We start from the raw sequence: 19,827 nt of genomic DNA, 5'->3' as shown, positions 1-19,827 counted from the left end.
TGTTCCATGTTGTGGTCATGTGATGCCTGCAGCACACCTGCGGTGTCCAGGCCCATGGTGCACGCAGTTTGAGTCAGTTGAAGCTTCGATGAATTCGATCACTTGGGACCCACGTAAACTGTGAAGGCATGGCATCGATGTTACGAAGCGCCCAACCTCACGTTTAACGCAGCTTTCTGTGGCTCACACAGGCTGAAGACCTCGCTCTCTTGCCCGTGGAAGAGCAGGTGAACATTGGACAACAGGGCCGCGGTCGGCCTCAGGCCTGTCCCTTCTACTTCCACCAGGACACCTCGGCCATGTGGATCGGTGAGTCTGTCGACGGTCAGCTGTTACAGGCGTGCAAAACTACCCGGACTCATAATCTGACTGACTGACTGACATGATTGATTGATTGATTGATTGATTTGATTGATTGATTGATTGATTGATTGATTGATTGATTGATTGATTGATTGATCGATCGATCGATCGATCGATCGAGTGACTGATTGACTGATTCTTTGTTTACTGAAGGAACACACCCTGTACGCACCATTTACGAGCCTGAAAACAAAAATGCACAGGGACATCTAATTTCGTTATGTGTTGCCAGTGCAATAGCATTGGCAGCTTTTTATGCCTTTACCGGATGTGAGAGCACTTTCTACAGCCAATGGGCGTACTTTATGGCCGACGACGCATCTTGGCCCTCTGGAGTTTGTAATGCTGTGGCGCTAATAGCCCCCTCAGGCAGACTTAGAAGCCCTCACAAGTGCCTCTCTGTGCAGACGACGCGCCCGTGGACGGTACATCGTTCGTGGTGGCGCTGCACGCGCGTGAGATGCAAGGAGACAACTACTACATCACGAGAACGGACGCTTACGACCAGAAATCGGGAGCGCGCCTCCATGGCTACCTGACCAGCCGGGATGGCGGCATAGGCATGCTCAGCAGTGAGTTTCCGGAGGCTCAGAAGTAGTTTTTCACATCTGCGATTCACTTTCATGCATTTTGGCGCTTTTATTACGGTGTGCTCCACCTGACCCAGTTTTGCCCCGGATGTGTTTAGGACAACAGCCCTTTCAACAAAAAAAAAAAACGATTGCATCAGTGATAACGTGCCATGAGCATGTAAGGCCCTTTTCTTAATTCGGTAAGGTAGGCTTCTCCACGTTGCACTTTGTTCCAAGAATGGCGTCACTCACTTCTGTGAGCATTTAAGCGAGGGTAAAGTGCTGGATACGCACGCACGCCGGTGCTTGAAAGGTGTACATGGTTTTGTCACGGTAATTACGTTGTCGTGCTTCGCTCAGTAAAACGTACGAACCACGGCTACGTAGTATTTTGTTTCAAAAACTTTGCTCTTCTGCCATTAGATGGGCAACCAGAATTGAGATAAAACGGGCTTGACAATGATGAAAGGGTTTGCGCTGACAGCAAATATTAAATTTTGAGTTAACAACTTCTTTAGTTTGTTTTTCATTTCTTCCGAATGTTTCGGTCTTTTAGAGATACAAGAATGGGGTTTGAACTCATTTTTGTCTGCATTGCGTACCACTTAAGCTTGCCTATACTTTGGTGTTCACTTTTTCTTTAGACGTGCTATTTTTTACTTTTTTTTCATCGTATAGACTGGACACCAAAACTGCTGCGATAAATCGGATGCCCATGCCTAGTCACGCAATAGTTGTTTTTCGCACGTATCCTAACTTAAGTATTATTATTTTGCATCTGGATAAATAAAGATAACTGTACTGAGTGCGGATCACGGGCCTCAAGAATGTTCCTGCTCACACCAAGTGCTCATGTAAGCTTTCGCACTTGTAGACGCCACCTTTCTTGAAACATTTAGTCAGGAGCCTTAAAGGGGCGTAAACACCAAATTTTTCGCTGCGTACTTTTTTTTGCAAGAATGCGTAGGTATCACTAAACACGCATCTTAGCGTTAAATTATCCAACGCTCAGTAAATAATTTATAATGAACTTTCTCCACGCATGCAGTTTCGTTTTCAGCGACCAAACTGTGGTTGGGACACCAGAAGTGAATTTTGAAATAACTCTAGGAACACAAAAACTCCGGTATAATCGCTGTTTCTTGCTCTAAATGAAAGCGTGTCAACAAGAACTATTAAATATCAGTTTCCGTACTCCTCACGTGATCTCAAACCTACTTGTAATGTCGCAGCCCCCATTCGGCTGCTGAAAGACACCGAAATTACATGGGACGGAAAATCTAACTAGAACTAATTTAAGTGAGTGAGTGAGCGACCCGAAACTACATGGGACACCGAAACTACATGGGACGGAAAATCTAACTACAACTAACTTAAAGAAGTCTAGGGTTCGACGGAATCCCGTCTGGCGCGGAAAATTCATACTGGTGGCCCACGTTCCGTCGTGCAAACTTCGGCAAGGACTCTTGCGAGTCTAGGACCCTCTTGACCTCGATATCTTTCCAGGTGTGGTCTACAAGATCCCCTGTCGTGATTGTAACGCTTCCTATATCGGAGAAACAGGAAAATTCAAGACGAGGCTCAAACAGCACCAAAATGACGTCGCCAAAGGAAAATCTAACTGAAACGCTTTAGCGCAACATCATCAAGAAACTGACCATACCATCGACTGGGACGCAGCACGTGTAATTGCAAAGGAAAAATCATTACCTTCTCATAGAATCATTGTGCATTTAATCCGCACCAAACACGATTAACTGGACCCGTGGCAATCTCCCAGAGATATACCTGCGCACCCTTCAAAAAACCGTCCATATATAGGTCACCTGCCCGTCCTTCGCTTCTTTGTGATCAAGGCACCCGTACGGGGGCCGAAACGTCAATTTTTTTTATTTTTCTTTGAACCTTGGCGAGTGTATGTTTTCTTCGACAAATCAGTATAATTTAACGAGCGCAGGCGAATTTCACATGGTGATCCATGTCTTTTAGGCACTGACACTCAGTCCATAATTATTTTGTTGCGAAAGCAACACTACGCGAGTCGCCGAGCCATTTCGCGGAGCTGAGGAAAGGACATACTGCGCATGCGCGAGGAGCAGTGAATCGTCACACGGCGCACCGTTGACGCGCCGCCGCCGTCGCTGCGCGGGTGACTCAGAGGTGTCGCCACCGGGCTCGCCAGTTGCGCATGCGCAGTAGCGACGCATAGCTAGCGTGCCGGGGCCGCCGCCTCTACCGCGCGCTCTCCATCGCCTCTCTCTCTCTCTCTCCTCGTTGCTTTCGCAATCCTCCAGGTATAACCAGAGCTACACCACTGCCAATTTTTTAGCTAACGTTTGAGGAGGGGTCAAAAGTTTGTCAGTCTAATAGCAGTTCCCACTCTCTCCGTTCGCAGGGCCTCACTCGGCGGGCACCCTGTCTCTGGAGGAGCACATGTACTTCGCCTTCCGGGAGGATGCCCTGGAGCGTGAGGCCTGCGGCATCCGCTCCACCTCGAGGCTGGCACGGATATGCAAGGTGCGAGCAAAGCCATCGCGCAAGTTTGGGCTGCAGTTGGTACAGTGCCACGCTGCTGGCAGAAAGGACGAAATAAGAGACACAAAAACCAATAGGTGCGCGATTATCCGAAGCTTAATTTGAACTAAAATTAATGCAGCGTACAAGTATCACATGGGTTAAGCCCACTGCAGGGCGAATTCCTCTTCCAATGCCACTCAAAATGAATAAAAATCGTCATATATTATTTTTTCATAAAATGAAACGTATATGCAAGGGAGGTAGTCAAGGGTTCGACGAAAGCTCTTCTGGTCAGGCATTAGTTGGAGAAAAAGTGAAACAGTCCGAGGCCAAATCAAAGTGAAAATGAAATTTAGGAATCCATGGAGGTTCCTTGTTCACAATGAGGCTAACAGCACAATCAGTAGAAATTTAAATGCGCAGCGTATGATGGAAACATACTGGCTTTTTTCGTGACGACGCATTGTCCAAATACGTCATACAGGCACTTTTTTCTTCAAATATGCAAGATTTGTACAGGACTTGTACAACATATCATGGGTGCAGAGCTAACGAGGGACCAAGTATAATCAGCTCACAAAGTAAATAGCTAGACTAGAGCGGTGTGTGTGTGGTTTCAGTGATGATGAAAACATATTTCTTACGAAGGTGGTTTAAAAGCGGGGCAGCAATGCCAGTGATTTTTCTTGCCTCATCAATATTACTTAAATTCTACTGTAATTTACTGATCAAAGAACAAAAGAACTTACGGACCAATAGCTGCGTCGCCAGTTTAAAGTATTAGTAGTTTTTTTTATTTGTTTATTCATATCAATTGAATATGGCGTTCGACAACTGATCCCAAGGTTAGGGGAACGAATCCCAGCTGCAGCGGCCGTATTTCTATGGAGGCGAAACGCAATAACATCTGTATGCTGTGCGCTAACATGGCACGTTAAAAACCCGAGGTGGCCGAAATTAATACGGAGCTCTCAACTACGGCGCCTCGCAGAGTCCACGCACAGCTTTGGGACTTTAAACCATGCTTACCAGCTACTTTGGAGAAGATTCTTTACAACAGTTTTAAATCCTTTCGCAAAAAATATTCAGTAGTCCATCCAGTGTGGATTTCGAGTGGAGCTGGGCGCTACGGATGTCGTGAAAGGCTGGTCGAACGGCAAGAACAAAACTATTAAATTTTTCTTGGAAATTTCTTTAACTGTTCATATTGTTCTGATATACAGGTCAGAATAGGTAGCGTTTAGGTGACCTTTGCGTGCAAATTATTTTTGTTATCTTCTTCAAACAGTCTCGCTAAAGAACATTTACAGTGAATTGATGAAATTCAGGTGTGTGGACCCACAATGATCTATACTTTATCTTTTATTGTTGAGTGTATTATTTTTGTTCTACTATTTACTTTTAAGTTAATTAACAGTTTCACTTACCTTAAACTTTTTCAGAATGCAGTTGGTACGGTTTTAACAATGACACACCGTGAATGCTTTGTGGTGAATATTTTCGAGAACACCCCATAAAAATATAACATTGAACAAAACTGTCGTTCCCATGGAACAATGTGTGCTGGCTCTAAGTGTGTAGCTATGTTATATTTGTAATCTGTTAAATACCTCGCCGTTAACTTTGGTGAACATGTGTTGTGGGCTACTTCCATAGAATATGTCATTAATTCTTTTAGAACTGCATCTGCCTGGCTGTACAAGTTCAGGTTTAGTTGTCCAATAACGCTATGCAAACTATTATTCACCGCTTTAGGACAACTGCGCCATGGTATGGAATATCAATCTAAGACCCGAGTACATGAAACCTAGAACTCATCCGGTAAACAACTGTTTGCCGTATCTCGAATAACATTTCATATGAAATGATCTGTGAAAACTTTGATGACAGAACTGCAATGGGAAAGGTTGATATATATTCTTTTGATTTTTACGTTCAAGTGATTATGACAAGAATCTTTTTTTCGACCGATTATAAAATTTCCCTACATAACCCCAATGTGTTTGACAAAAATCGACTCTTCAAACTGTCACGATCATTCACAAAATACGGCAAGAGGTGTCGCCATTTTTATGCGCCGTATTACTTTAAGGAATAGCGTGCCTAAGGAATAGAGTCGCCTTTATTGCTCGGGTGAAAAGAGGGACTATAATACGGCTGTTCAGTTTGACAAACTAGCACGTGTGAACATCTGGAATTTAGAGGAAGGCCTCTTCCAATCTCCTGCTCATTTTTGTACCCGAGTTAGAAGTTCGCATTTTCACGCATATAACCACCTGTCTCCCGATGAAGCAACGAAGTTGCCAAACACACACAAAGAACAGTAAGGCTAGCGTAAGTTGGTTGACGCTGACAAAAGCTCGTTAACGTTTTGACAACGACTACTTCTGTTTTCACCGTGTTTAAGATGAAATTCCAATGGAAGCTGAACTCCATATATCTCTCCGCGTGAACAGAACGACCTTGGTAGCCCCACCAACGACAAACTGTGGTCTTCGTTCATGAAACTCCGCCTGCAGTGCATCGACACGGCAGTGCGCGAAAGATATTACCCAGAATATTTCAGCTTCGACGGATTATGTAAGTATAGTAATGTTCATGTCTATACTTATACGCTGAAGGCAGGCCGATTTGAGCATGATCTCCTGTTGACCTTCTCCTTTTTCTGTAAGCCAAGGCTACGACAGTAACCGACAGTAAATTCTAAAACTCTGCCTTTCGTGCGTCCAATCATGAGACGTGTGGTTACCTCGCTTCTCAGTTCGAACGCAGTATCATTAGAGCTTCGATATTGGGAACAGCTAATACTGTGCCCCTTAAGCTGACCCAATAGAGTGAACCATATTTTTTTTTTTTGCACTGGATTCTTATACGCTATGGGGATTAAGAAGGCAAGTCAGCTTACGGAGATTTACTTGAGCGTGGGCAGGTCATAACTAAGCGCTTGCGCAACAGCCGCCCGACTTTCGATTTGCTGAAGTTTACCCAAATTTCGAGCCAATGGCTGCGTAATGCCGTGTACTCTAGCCCAATGCTGTAGCAAAAGTAGAGGCGCCGACGAAACAGAAATGTATTTCACTGCGGCTTCTCCAGATTATGTCCGGTACGAATGAGCAGATCGTTCAGCATTCAGGAAATCACGTTGGGAATCGTAATATACATTTCTGCTGGAATTTCGAGTTATCAGCGAGCTAAGTTAGTTAGTTAGTTAGTTAGTTAGTTAGTTAGTTAGTTAGTTAGTTAGTTAGTTAGTTAGTTAGTTAGTTAGTTAGTTAGTTAGTTAGTTAGTTAGTTAGTTAGTTACATTCTTAAGACCGAAAGTCGCAATTTTTATAAGATTACTGTAGTGAAGCTCTCCGGCATAATTCCGACCCTTTCCCATAATTCCGAACTCCTGTTCCTTTAACCTCCATCGAATGTAAGGAACATGGCCGGCTTTTTACCCTTGGCGTTTGGCGTTGGGTGTGCAAACGTGAAACCGCAACGCTTCCTAGCGGTCGCGCCGCGAACCACCGAGAGAGGACACCTGCACCTGTCGACTGGCACGAACCGCACCGCCATCACTGCCGCGCGCCAACATTAGGGAGAGTATAGAGCACAAAGGAGGAAGAATGAAAAAAAAGATAGGACTCGAGTCGAAGGCACCGGGCATACCAAAGCAATCAGGACAGCGAGCCGCGTACACATGTAGTGTCTCTGCCGCGATACCGCCAGGTTACGTGATGAAGGGTAGCTGCTGCAGGAGGAATGCTACGCTTCGCGCGGCAGTTTCTGCGCCTTTCGTTCCCTCTCAAGTTCCTTCGGAAGGCATCATTATGCGTATCACTCAGGGGGCTCCTCATTTTGTTGCGTTAGCAACACTACGCCAGGTTTTCGCCTCGTCGCATAGCGGGAGGCCGGTAACCACGAATGGCATTGAACAGCCGTTGCCTAGCAATCGTTTCAGCCGAGCTCCGCTAGGTGGTGTCGCGTCGCCGGCGCCGCGCCGCGCCGCTGCCGCACGCGTAGTCGCTCGCTGCCGCCAGATGCGTGCTCTCCGCCGAGAGCCCTAAAGAGAAGCAACGGCGACAGGACCAAGCTAGAAAGAGACAACGCGCTCTAGAGACAGCAGAAGAACGCGCTGCACGACTCGAAAGGCGTCGCAGCTAACGCAATTGACCAGGCTTACCCAGAGCTAAACCACGCTTAATTTTTTTTTGCGCTTCACCACCGCCGAAGCTCGACAATTTCCAATGGGTTTCGAAACCGCGGCACTTCTACGCTTTTTTCGGGGCATGATTCATGCGTCCCTCGATACAGTAACCACGCTTACCCATTCCTCATAACAAAAAAAAACGCAACCTAACCTGCGAGAGGACACCGGAATCAGTGAGCTACCATGGCTTGTGTAAGCTAAAGCTTCCTTAACTAACAAACTTATACTCCGAAGCGCCATCGTCGAAGCGGCGAAGGCGGAATTTTAACCGTGCGCCAGTGCCCGCGACTTCAACCGATAGTTACAAGAGATGGAACGTGGGCTTCAGTTGGTGCTTGTCTAGTTTTGAGCTCGTCGTCGTCCTTATTGCTCTTTCGAAAATAGTCACAGCTATATCGCGGCTTGTCCTTTGTGGTATGCAACAACTCTCTGGTCCATTTTTCTCGCGTTTGCACTGATATCAGTGAAGGATATCAGTTAGTCAATCATTCGAAACAGCACTATGCCGTATATACTCGCACAGTGGACACACTCACATATTAAACTCATCCCCCACATTCATCATTAACGACTGAGAACATTTTTCTTCACCAACCCGCCGCAGTCGCTCAGTGGCTTTGGCATTCGGCTGCTGATGCCGAAGTCGTGGGTTCGATTCCAGCCGTGCTAGCCTTATTTTGATGGAGGCGAAATGCAATAACGCTCGCATGCTGTGCGATGTCAGCGCACGTTAAAGGACCCCACGTGACCTAAATTTATCCGGAGTCCTCCACTACGGCATCTTTAGGTTCCACAATTTACAACATAAATTTAATTGACCACAGCGCAACTACCTAACCACTATCTAACCAGGATAATAAAGGTCTAACCAAATTATCACCAGGCTGTTTTGTCGAAAAAGGACCCTCACTATTCCCGTAAATACCGTATGTTTCATTATAGCTCCTCTCTTTTATTCTTTCTCTCTTTCTTATTGGCATTCGCAGATGATACCTCTTGGGTTCCAGACTTGGAGGGCGGCTTGCTGTTTGGAGTCTTCGTCACTGTTACGTATGAACAAATTAGTGCACCTATTAGTTTGCACTGCGTTTTTGCGGAACGAGGTAGTGTGGACGATCCTTAGTCACTGTTTCGTTGAGGTAGTTCATCGTCATCATCAGCTTGACTACGCCCACAGCAGGGCAGAGGACTCTCATATATCTCCAATTAACCCTGCCCTCTGACAGCTGCGGCCACCTTGGCCCCACGAATTTCCTAATCTCATCCGCCCACCTCCCTCTCTTCTGCCTCCTGCTACGTTTGCCTACTCTTGGAATCCACACCATTGCCCTAATGAGCCGTTGGTTATATTCTCTTTGCGGCACGGAGTCTACGATTGTGCACGCGACTTTTTCAAACTTTTTTTTAGAAGCATCTAGAGCGGTTTTCACTTAGTCAATGATGCTGGCAACCTTTGGAGTCCCTTCTGAACCGAATGATATGGCCATTTCAAGCGTAGAAAAAAGATTCGCTTTCGTAAACAAGACATAAATATGGACGTCGCGAAGTTTAATGGTGCACCTAGGAAGTGCTGTCTGGCGCTGTAACTTCTGTCTTCTCTCAAGCGGTGGAATGTTTTACTACAGGACAATGTAGCTGATTTTTTTTGTTGCGGAAGCTGCTTCGGATGACAAAAAAAAGTAATTGGGCGTAACAGGGCTGCCATTCTGTGTGCGTGAAAGTGTGCGATGCGTCTGATTGCTTAGTCTTTCAGTCCGCCGTAATATTTTTTGTGAATCAGAGTGTTGGAAGTATACACAGAAATTTTCAGTTTCCTCTACAGTAGAACATAACGCGTGTCTGAAAGGGATAATATCACCTTTTTAACCTGCACTGTTCCCTCCACGAGGCATCTCTTTCTTCTTTCATTCCCTACTTCCTCCCTTCCCCCAGACGGCGCAGTGCAGCTGTCCACCTAGAAGTGAGACAGTCACTCGCCTTTTATTTCCTCAAAAACCAATCTGAGTGGCCCTTTCAGGTCCGCAGCTCCATCTGTGCTCAGCAGCACAAACCAGCGCTTGCGCGCCGCCGACCGCCGCCCTTCGGATTCGTGGCATGCTGTGTGAGCAGCGGCTTTCAAAGCACTGCGCCGCATGGAGAAATCGAGACCGCTTCATTTCGCTATAGCCGAGGTAGCCGAGGCTTGGTAACCGTTGGGGCAAGTTTTCATTTAAGCTGGGATATCATGACTTGCCTTTGTTCCTTGAACCACTTTCCTGTTTTCCTGTACCTTAGGTTCCCTAAAAAGCAGTTCATTAAGTGGCTATTAAGTGTAGCATTACACTTAGTAGTTTCTGTAGTTCGCTGCGCTTTCTAAGCTAAGGTGGTCAAGGTTACAAAGGGAAAAGTAAAGAAACAGGGACTGCGTAATCAAAACAATAATAAGCATATGTAAATGTTGAGGACTTAATGGGTTTATTCGCAGGTGAATGGGGGGCGGACAAGGGGAAACGGAGCAGGCAACCAAGCGAACGTCCTTCGCACGTCTTCAGCCTCGTCCTCCTACAACACGGTTGCTGCGTGACGCGTGACAATGTGTTGATAACTTTCTACAGATGCCCCAGAGCAACCACAGTGCTTCATAAGAGCAGTGACAAAATGCCAGTCAGAAAGTGGTTCAGATGGAAACACTTAATCTGTTCGTTGCTGTTAATTACACGCTGCGAGAAGTAATTAAAATCCCAATCCCAATCTAAAGATTATAGGGTCATATCCTGCGATTCGGGAGATAAACTACTCCGTATGGTTAAGAACCTGAATTAACGACGTATAACGGCATGCTTCCAAATTAATAGAAAAAAAACGTTGGGCAGTGTTCAACAGTTGAACTGAAGAACGATAATTTAATGAAGGTATAGTGAGGCATAGGACATAGAGAGACCACGCACGTCTGCGTAGACCCAACAATTGCGATGGATGTGGCTATATAATATATATATGCAGAAAAATACCGCTGAGTTGGGGATGGATTCGGCATGCAGTCTGAGGTGATGGATAAGCATCCTTCATGTACTCCTCGAAAGAAATAGACTGTTTCAGCTAAGAAGTTCTAAGCGTTGAAAAACTGCAGTGCGCTTTACGATGAAACGACTAGTGCAGGGCTCGAGAAGTCGTCTTTGTACTGGGTCAGCATTTTAGAGCGTAGCTCTTAGGGGACCGTCCCCTGGCTTTCACGGCGACGTGGGAGCGATGTTGAAATCGAAAGGTTACGTTCGATTATTTATATCGATCTGGCTTAGAAAACCCCTCGTTCGCATAGCGCCACGCTTTTCACCCGCAGTCACGGCTATCCGGATTCGGCTGTGTGCGCGTTCCGACTGGCCGACCTCGAGCGCGTCTTCTCCACTGGCGGTTTCTTCGAGCCGTACGCGGCCAGGCCTAACAGGGTTAGCAGGAAGGAAGCGAACGTGCCGTCCCCGCGTCCTGGAGCCGGGTGCCCGGCCAACTCTCGGGGCCAGAGCTTCGAGGGGCCACAGTTCCTGGCCAACCACCCGCTGCTTTTCAACCCGGCCCCGCAGCGCCACAACCGGACCTTCTTCACTCGGCAAGGCTCCGCGTTCGTAAGCCTGGCGACCTTCGAGCTGAAAACCCCATGGGGCACATGGATCGTCTGCTACGTGGCTACAAGTACCTATAACTATATTGTCGCCCTCTCGACTAACTTGATGAACCTAATAAACTGCAGACGTGGGTGGATCGGGGCCAAACAGGACATTGACTTTTCTGTCAGCAGGATAATATGACAAACAGGACAATAGGTTCAAACAGGACATTGACTTTTCTGCCAGCAATGCTACATTTAAAAGAAACATTAAACAATACCCAATTGCCAACAATGTTGAATTTTGTTCCCTCTAAAACTTCCTTCGGACGACTTTGTTCGTGGGTGACAGTAGGGCCCCGATCCACCCACGTCTGCAGTTTATTATTGTATGCATGCAATTGATTGCTCTTGCGTGTGTAAATTTCTACACATGTATGTACTAATTGTGCTGTGATGTATGTTTTGCTTCTATTATTTCACCCGTCTTCTCTTTCAAACTGTTAGGGTACCGAGGCCTCGTCAGGCTTTTCAGCCTTTTGTCTCGGCTGCCTCTTTCTGTAGAAAGAAAACAATAAAGAAAAAAGGCAACTCCTGAGAGAGTGGGGGGTCAACGTTGTGAGTTTGCCTAGTATTCCTTGGAGTCCACTCTCTCTGTTGGGACAAATCTTTTCTAAAACAGTCGAGTAAAACGATTTTATAGCAACAGGAGTGCGAAACCAAAAACGAAATTCCGCTGCGTGGCTGAAGGCAGTGAACGGAGAAAAAACCAATCACACAAGACGACGGACAAGAAGAGTGTTTACAATGTACCAACTGGCCCGCATTTCAACCCTTCTGAAGGCAGTGCTTCGCGTGATGCAGTGATGACTTCACATCATTGAAAAAAACCTTAGTGCACGCGTTCAACGGCTGAAATACGAGGGACGACGGCATCGCAAAGAAAAAATGGAGAAACACAAACGCTGCCGTCATTCCTTGTAGCCATGAACCAACTAGTGAGAATCTCCACTCTGCATCGACTGATACAGCGCGCTGACGATGACGCCACCCATTAAATGTCTGTAAAATGTTTGAATTATGACCGAATACAAGCCCGAGAATGGTTGGTTTGCAAGCGGAAAGCGGGTTGATGCATTAACGGGACACTGAGGGTAAAGTGAAGTTGACCTGTATCGACTGATAACCGCATTCTAGTAAAAACGAGGCTAATTTCGCTAAATAGAGAGCTTTCGTAAACTAGAAAAGAAAAATTGACGGGTAATCAATGCACTTGATCCAGAGGGGAATGCGTTAGCATGTGGTTTCGGATTTCGTGAGAGCTTTGTGTTGACGAACCGGAATCCATCACTCCAATGACAGCCTGAGTTCTGACTGTAAAACATTTTCTTCGTCGAAAAGAGCTTGTCGCGAAGAGGTCGCATTAAATGGTCGAGAGTACATAGCCCTCGACGACTTTGTCAGCCCACTCCACAGCCAGAACTTACGTTATGGGGTCAGAGCTAGCCAGCATGGTCTCCCACCGCTCGAGAGAAGGAGCGGTATCTAGATTACGCGGAGGTGGCTCTATTTTGCAATCTCATCAGATATGATTGTAGTTGGCTCGTTTGCCGCAGTGTTTACAGTTCGGGTTGTATAATTCAGGATAAATGTGCGGGAGTTCTTGAATGAATGAATGAATGAATGAATGAATGAATGAATGAATGAATGAATGAATGAATGAATGAATGAATGAATGAATGAATGAATGAATGAATGAATGAATGAATGAACTTTATTTCCGTCATCATGGGGCCTTACGGTCGGGGCGCAGCAATTAGGAGGGGGCGCCTCCTAGCCGGCTCTCAGCACCGGAGACCGCGGAGAGAGTCTTGTGGTAAGCTGTCTCCGCCTGACGGATGATGAGTCTCTGCTGATCCGGGTCGTGGCTTCGGATCAGCGCTTCCCAGGTGGCAAGGTCTGGGATGATTTGTGTTTTAGCCCCAGGAGACTCCTGACATTCCCAAATTAAGTGATTTTGCGAAGTGATTCTGTGGCAGCTGCTGCAGAGCTCAGGCTCCCCAGTGTCTTCATCGTGTAGCATAAAGTACGGAAAGAATCTGTTGACCTGAAGCCTCCTCCAGGCCCTGCACTCCTTTGTAGTGAGTGACCTATCCGGAAGTGAGAGTGTTCTCCTATCCAGTCTTGGTGTTTCAGTAATTTCTTTATACGTTATGAGAGGTTCTTTATTCCCTCTACGGGGCACTTCCAGAGCTGCTCGGATGTATAATTCTCGATCGAGGCTGTGAGCAGCCTCATTCCCCGGAATGCCCTCATGAGCAGGAACCCATATGAGGGAGACCTCTCTGCTTGAGGGGTATCTTCTTAGTAATTTAGTGGCTTGACTGGAGACCACCCCCTTACAAAAGTTGTGAACAGCTGCCTTACTGTCAGACAAGATTATCTTGGCTTTGGTACTGACGCACGCAAGAGCCATAGCAGCTTCCTCTGCCACTAATGCACTGCTAGTATTAATCGATGCTGCAGTCACTTTCTGCCCATTCCCATCAACGACTGCAATGACAGAGGCGCCATCGGACCCACAGGCTGCGTCGCAGAAGGCTATGTTACACGGCGGGTCCCGGGCAAGATTGTTCATTATTGTTCGAGCTCTGTGTCTTCTCCTTTCTTTATCATGCTCCGGGTGCATGTTCTTAGGTATACTGGCCATTTTGAGATGCTTCCGTATGTCTAAGGGGATTAGCTCTGCAGTATACGGGGGCTTCCTCTCGCTCTCCCCTAGGTCATTGAGGATCTGCCTGCCTGCTATTGAGGAGCTAAGCCTCCAAATTTACGCTTCTCTTACTGTCCTGGTGATCTCCGCGCAGGTATTGTGGACTCCCATGCTAAGAAGTTTCTCCGTTGAGGAGTTCGGTGGGATGTCGAGAGCTCTTTTGTATGCATTTCGTATTAACTTGTCTATTTTCTCCTCCTCTTGCTCACTAAGCTTCAGAAATGGAGTCGCGTATGCGATCCTACTCACTATGAATGCTTGTACTAATCTCAGGAGACAGTGCTCTCGCAGGCCTTTGTTTCTGAGGGAGATCCGCCTAAAGATACCTATGACCTGGGTGACATAGGTACTAAGCTTCTTGATAGTGGTTGTGTTACGCCCGTCCGTCTGGAGAAAGTATCCAAGGACTCTGATAGTGTCAACCCTAGGTACTAACCTACCACCAACGACAACCTCTATCGAGCCGTATAGGTGAGGGAAGCGAGTCTCTTTTTTCATCTGGTCTTTGTTATTAAGCGAGAAGATCTCAGATTTTTGAGGGGAGCAGGAAAGCCCTCTCTCCAGAGCATAGTTTTCAACTACCTCTGCCGCTACCTGCAGTCGGTATGAGATGTCAGCGTTCGTTCCCCCTGCTGTCCAAATAGTTATATCATCAGCATAAATACTGTGCTTTAGCCCGTCAATTTTATTTAGTCTGTGGGATAGTCCTCTCATGGCAAAATTGAAGAGCATTGGAGAGAGGACTGAACCTTGAGGGGTCCCCTTATTTCCGAGCCCAATCTGCTTCGAGGAAAGTCCTACAAAGCTTATAGTGGTCTTTCGATTACTTAAGAATCTTTTGACATAGTTAAAGCAATTGATGCCTACTCCGGCTTCACTGAGGCCTTCAAGGACCGCTCTGTGCTCAACGTTATCGAAGGCTTTTGTAAGATCCAGCCCCAAGATTGCCCTGCCCCCTTTAGTTCCGTCAGGATCATCAAGTATATTATGTTTAAGCCTTAACATAACGTCATGTGCGCTGAGACGCGGTCTATAACCTACCATTTCAACAGGCCAGAGTCCCTCGCTCTCCATGTAGCGCGAGACTCTTGTTCGCACCACCTTTTCCATGAGCTTGCCCAAGCAAGACGTCAGAGAGATGGGTCTCATGTTGCCCAGATCAAGACTTTTTCCCGGCTTAGGGATAAGCACTAATTTACAGATTTTCCATTCCTCCGGTAAGTCCTCCCCGTTCCAAATATTGTTCATTTGCTCAGTTAGAAAAGAGATAGAATTATCATCCAAGTTCTTCAGAGTGGTGTTGGTAATCCCGTCAGGGCCTGGAGCCGATTTCTTTTTCAGGTTCTGTAACGCTGCCCACACCTCCGCAACGTCGAATGGAGAATCAATGCTTCTATTTTCCCCGCCTTCATATTCCGGTAGTGGTGAGCCTGGGTCTTGACAAACATAGGTTTTGCGGATCTTATCTAGCAGGTCCTCATTACTCCCTTTGAAATTATGCTTGATTTTGGTTTGATTTAGCCTGGTCTCCCTCTTGGATTTGGTTGGATTAATTCTTTGTTAGCCTGCTGCGGGGATTCAAATCTCCCGCCGTCCCATGTTATTTGCTATGCTCGTCAGATGGCGCAACCTTGCGTCTTTCTTTTTTTTTAAGTCCAAGTGCCCGCGTGCTCTTGCGGCTGGGAGCGGATGAAAGTTCATGAAGACGACAATATCCAAAACAAAGCGCGAGAGTCTGGCACTTTAAAACGTGATGTGAAATATGTCTGAGTGTAAGAAAGAAAAAAAATGCGGAAATAGCCGAGTCGCCTAAAGCAGCAGAAAGCAACGGTAATCTGTTCGCACCTGGGTTCCCATTCCGCTCGAGGCTGTAACATGTTATCTTCTCCTCGCGTTTTCTCAGCGGCTTCAGTGAACGACACCGACAGACAGTTCCTGCCGACATAAAGTCTCTAACGCTAACGCACCAACAAAATACATTTAATGCATTGTATTAACTGCATTTTCTTAGTGCGTTAGCGTTAGTAAGTGTATTTTGTAAAATGCAATCAAGCCGCCACCCCACCCCGCGAGCTCATCAGAATGCAAGCCGGCCATGGTCACAGCTGGTATTTATTACTGTTAAAAACAAGAGGACAGGGTGGAAACTGACGCGAAGGACTTCCTCGTAAAGGCTGCAAGGGTTGTACGATGTAAGAGGTATAACATATGCAGTCCTTATGAGCGAGGGTTCGCCCACGCCAGGGCAGGGAAGACGGTGTACGACTAGGCTATTCTAGTTCACTATAACTAGGCAGAGCTCGCGAAAGACTGCGAGGGGCTTTAGCGCAAAGGCGACGCAAGCGCCCTCTCTTGAATAATAACGTAACTAATTTAAAGGACGGTTCCGCGCGGGGAATCCGAACTTCAGTGGACGCGCCATTGGCTTATTCTCAACGCCATCATGGCAAGCCAGTGTATGGAAGATGGATTGAACAACATTCCTACAGTGGCCGCAAAACATTTGCGAAGGCAGAAAACGACAACATGTGTGCTTATGATTACTGACAGATTGCTAAGCTGCCTGCGCGAAGCACTTAATGACGCAGTCCTCTGTTTTCAGTGGACGGCACGATCATGAAATTGGCCGAAGAACACACCGGCGGCAGACAGGTTCCGAGCCCTGCCGCCCTGGTGGACAAGTTTACAGTCACTGCGGAACCAATAAGAAAGCTGCTGGTGTCGCTGAACGTACGTATGCAAGCTAAGCCTTTTCGCTCAAAAAAAAAAAAAATGTAAACGCGCTGAGTCGCGCCCAGCGTAAACAAAGCAAAGTAACGAGGCATTATGTAATTCATTTTTCGAGTGCGTGAATAGCATCGTTGTGTCGAAAAAGGGCACTGTATATGTAACACCATGGCCCAACCACCACCATTACATATTCCCATCTAACGGCTTGCAAACAAAGGTTTATTATTGGTGTCGTCGTCTTTTCAATTATTACAGTTGAACATCGTTATAGCAAAGTTGAAGGAGCCCGGTGATCGCTTCGTTATAGCCGTAATTTCATTATAGCCCGTGTTGACCGAGCTTCCGAGGGGAACCGTCATCCCTTCGTTATATCCATTATTTCGTTATAAGCGGTTCCGTTAAAACCAGATTCGCCTGTATTGTTATTCGCAGCGCCGCAGCCTGTACGTGTTGAGTGACGACGCGGTTCGCCAGTATCGCCTGGACGCGTGCGAAGAGCGCCACTTTGAGTGCTCGTCTTGCGTGATGGACCCGTTCTGCGGCTGGGATGGCACACGCTGCCTTCCTCACAGTGGCGGGTACGTCACGCATATATCTACCCGAGGACTGATCGCTGTACTCTATAGCGGACCTGTGCGAATTTCGCTCCGTTTGAACTTGAAGCGATGCGTCTGTACCAATAGTTAAATTCCGGCGCACCACGTCACGTTGCCGTAAAGGGCAACTGATCGTCTTCCGGAATCGATGAGCTTAAAATGGTATAATATGTGAAATGCGAAGTCCTTTTGGGCTAGCATTTATGACGTAATCGCCGATTAAAATCGCGATGGCCTTCAAGCTTCTCCGCAGCGCGCAACGCCACTTAGGGGGCGCCTGGTTATGTCATCGAAAGTATCGGTACATTTCAACGCCTAAACTCCTGCTTTGAAGGAAAAATACCAACGCCACAGAAGGCAAAGCCCGCCAAGCGTTGTTTGACAGCATCCAACGAGGCACGGCAGGGTGTGGCTGACGGCAGCGGTAATTTGAAATCATACCTTCCGCGACGTCACACTGAACTTCCCCGCACTCTTCCGGGGCTTTAAGGAGAAGGAAAAATTCAATCGTTGATTACGTCCCTATATTGAATGCTAGTGCAAAAACACTTGGCATGCTTCACTTACAGCCTATATAGATTTGAATCCTTTATTATCGCGAAATTCTCAAAAAGTGACGCAGTTGCCCTTTAAGCTGATTCATTTTGCAGGTCTTGCTCTGTATGGGATATGCTTTATACGCAAAGGTACACGTACAACGAGTGCACATTGTTGGGCAAATTGGTTGTAGTACATCGTTAAGCAAGGGGCTTCGCAATAAAATAGCTCTTTGAAAACACAGCGAAAAAAAAGACACGGACGGCACAGATGTGGAAAAAGACGTGCCTGTCTTTTTTGCGCTGTTTTCAAAGAGCTGTTACCGACTAGCCCAACTAGCCATTGATGCCCTGAGGCAACAAATCTCGTTAAATATATATATATATATATATATATATATATATATATATATATATATATATATATATATATATATATATATATATATATATATATATATATATATATATATATATATATATATATATATAGCCCAAACCAAGCTTCTGTAAAATGGACGCACCTGTCCTTGTGCTCTTCACGTCCATGTTTGTATTGCGCTGTCTCTTGCATAACGGCAGTTATAAAGTCCCAATCATTGGGTACAACTCAAAACGAAGCGGCAAATGCTCTTCAAAGGAGGTCCACTATAGTGAACGACGTCGCGGTTCATCATCTTGCATCTGCTAATGTAAAATGGCAGGGCGCTGGCAGAGGAGATTAACCTCTGAATAGCGGGAATAACTGCGTTGTCATGACTTCCGGTCGACGCCATTTACTAGACGGCCTCTTTTGAAGAGCTTTTTGCCCGTTGCGTTCTTGAGTTATTCTCAGCATGATGCAATTCCCTCTATTATCACCGTCATCACCCCCACCATCACCATCACCCGAGACGAGTTCACTGCCCCACGAAGGTTCCTCCCGACGACTTCAAAACTCTTTTTTTTTTTTAAGAAAGAAGGGTCAGGAAGGGCGTTGTGCAAACAGGAACCCCACCCCATCCCACGCAAACCACCCCATTTAAGAATTCCCGATAAATCGGCCCCTGCTTTGAAATATCCATTTCATCGAGAACTTATACCCGTGCCACACGCGCACAAGAAATGGCAGTAAATGCTTAAGGCCTTAAGTTTGTTAATGCCATTATTTTCGGAGTTGGTGCTACACGTCCACATTTAATGCCATTATCGAAAGTGGCGATGACGATAACGCTTGCAAGGTAGTCAAAAGTTTCATCTGAATATAAACATTGCTAATTGGCATAATACATCGTGAATTTTGTTCAAATTTAATGTAAAAACGATTTTCCAGAAAATACGGCTGTTCCTGCTTTACAAGTCGAAAAAGTAGCCATAAACTCGCGTGTCATCACACAAGTCGAGAGTAACTGTCAATAAGGCTGGTGAAAATGGCGCTCTTCGGATCGAAAATGCGATATAGATGCCTCATGTTAAGAATTAACCATTTCCTACTAGTTAGGAAGTTGTTACTAACAAAGCTGCATGCTCTTCTGCGTGTTGAATGGGAACGAGAGTACGCATTGCACGGGCGAATGAGTTGTGGCGAACTCAGTAGGTCGCGAATGGCAGTAAGGCTAATGCCATTAAATTTACGCGTGTGGCACCGCACGAATGTCATTAAAACTTAAGGCAGTAAGCACTTAATGGCATTAAATCTGTCCGTGTGGAACGGGTATAAGTCTGTCCATGCTTGCTAGCTGGCAAATGGACATCCATCTATAGGTTACCGACGCGAATTTTGCGGAGCTTCATTACAGTATTTTTTTTTTTTTTCATCTTACGAACCGATGCGCTCATTGCCTAACACTGAGAAGCATGTGGCGCCGTGACTGCACCGAATTTCGCTTTGCTTCTGCTTAGAGTTTCGAATAGTGTAAACAGAATCTCAGTATTGCGGACGAGAATTAGGTGTTCGCAGCCTTGGCTAGGTAGCGCGATGGACGG

The 19,827-nt window shown here is 46.3% G+C and overlaps 1 protein-coding gene across 1 annotated transcript in view; it reads left to right on the top strand.

Annotated features, from left to right (window-relative positions):
* The window catches only part of LOC149342753 (semaphorin-2A-like), a 28,954-nt gene extending 10,761 nt beyond the window's left edge, over positions 1–18,193 (top strand). Inside the window, exons 6-14 of the mRNA XM_089546842.1 lie at positions 192–309; positions 771–935; positions 3,331–3,452; positions 5,909–6,032; positions 8,634–8,697; positions 10,967–11,313; positions 16,603–16,730; positions 17,163–17,308; positions 18,178–18,193. Coding sequence (XP_089402968.1) covers positions 192–309; positions 771–935; positions 3,331–3,452; positions 5,909–6,032; positions 8,634–8,697; positions 10,967–11,313; positions 16,603–16,730; positions 17,163–17,308; positions 18,178–18,193 — 1,230 coding nt within the window. The remainder of the gene's footprint in view (positions 1–191; positions 310–770; positions 936–3,330; positions 3,453–5,908; positions 6,033–8,633; positions 8,698–10,966; positions 11,314–16,602; positions 16,731–17,162; positions 17,309–18,177) is intronic.
* The last annotated feature ends 1,634 nt before the right edge of the window (positions 18,194–19,827 follow it).

The sequence above is a fragment of the Amblyomma mixtum genome, chromosome 5, assembly GCF_055824585.1.
Source record: "Amblyomma mixtum isolate Tamu chromosome 5, ASM5582458v1, whole genome shotgun sequence".
Classification (NCBI taxonomy): Eukaryota; Metazoa; Arthropoda; class Arachnida; order Ixodida; family Ixodidae; genus Amblyomma; species Amblyomma mixtum.
This window is presented reverse-complemented; position numbering and strand designations above follow the sequence as displayed.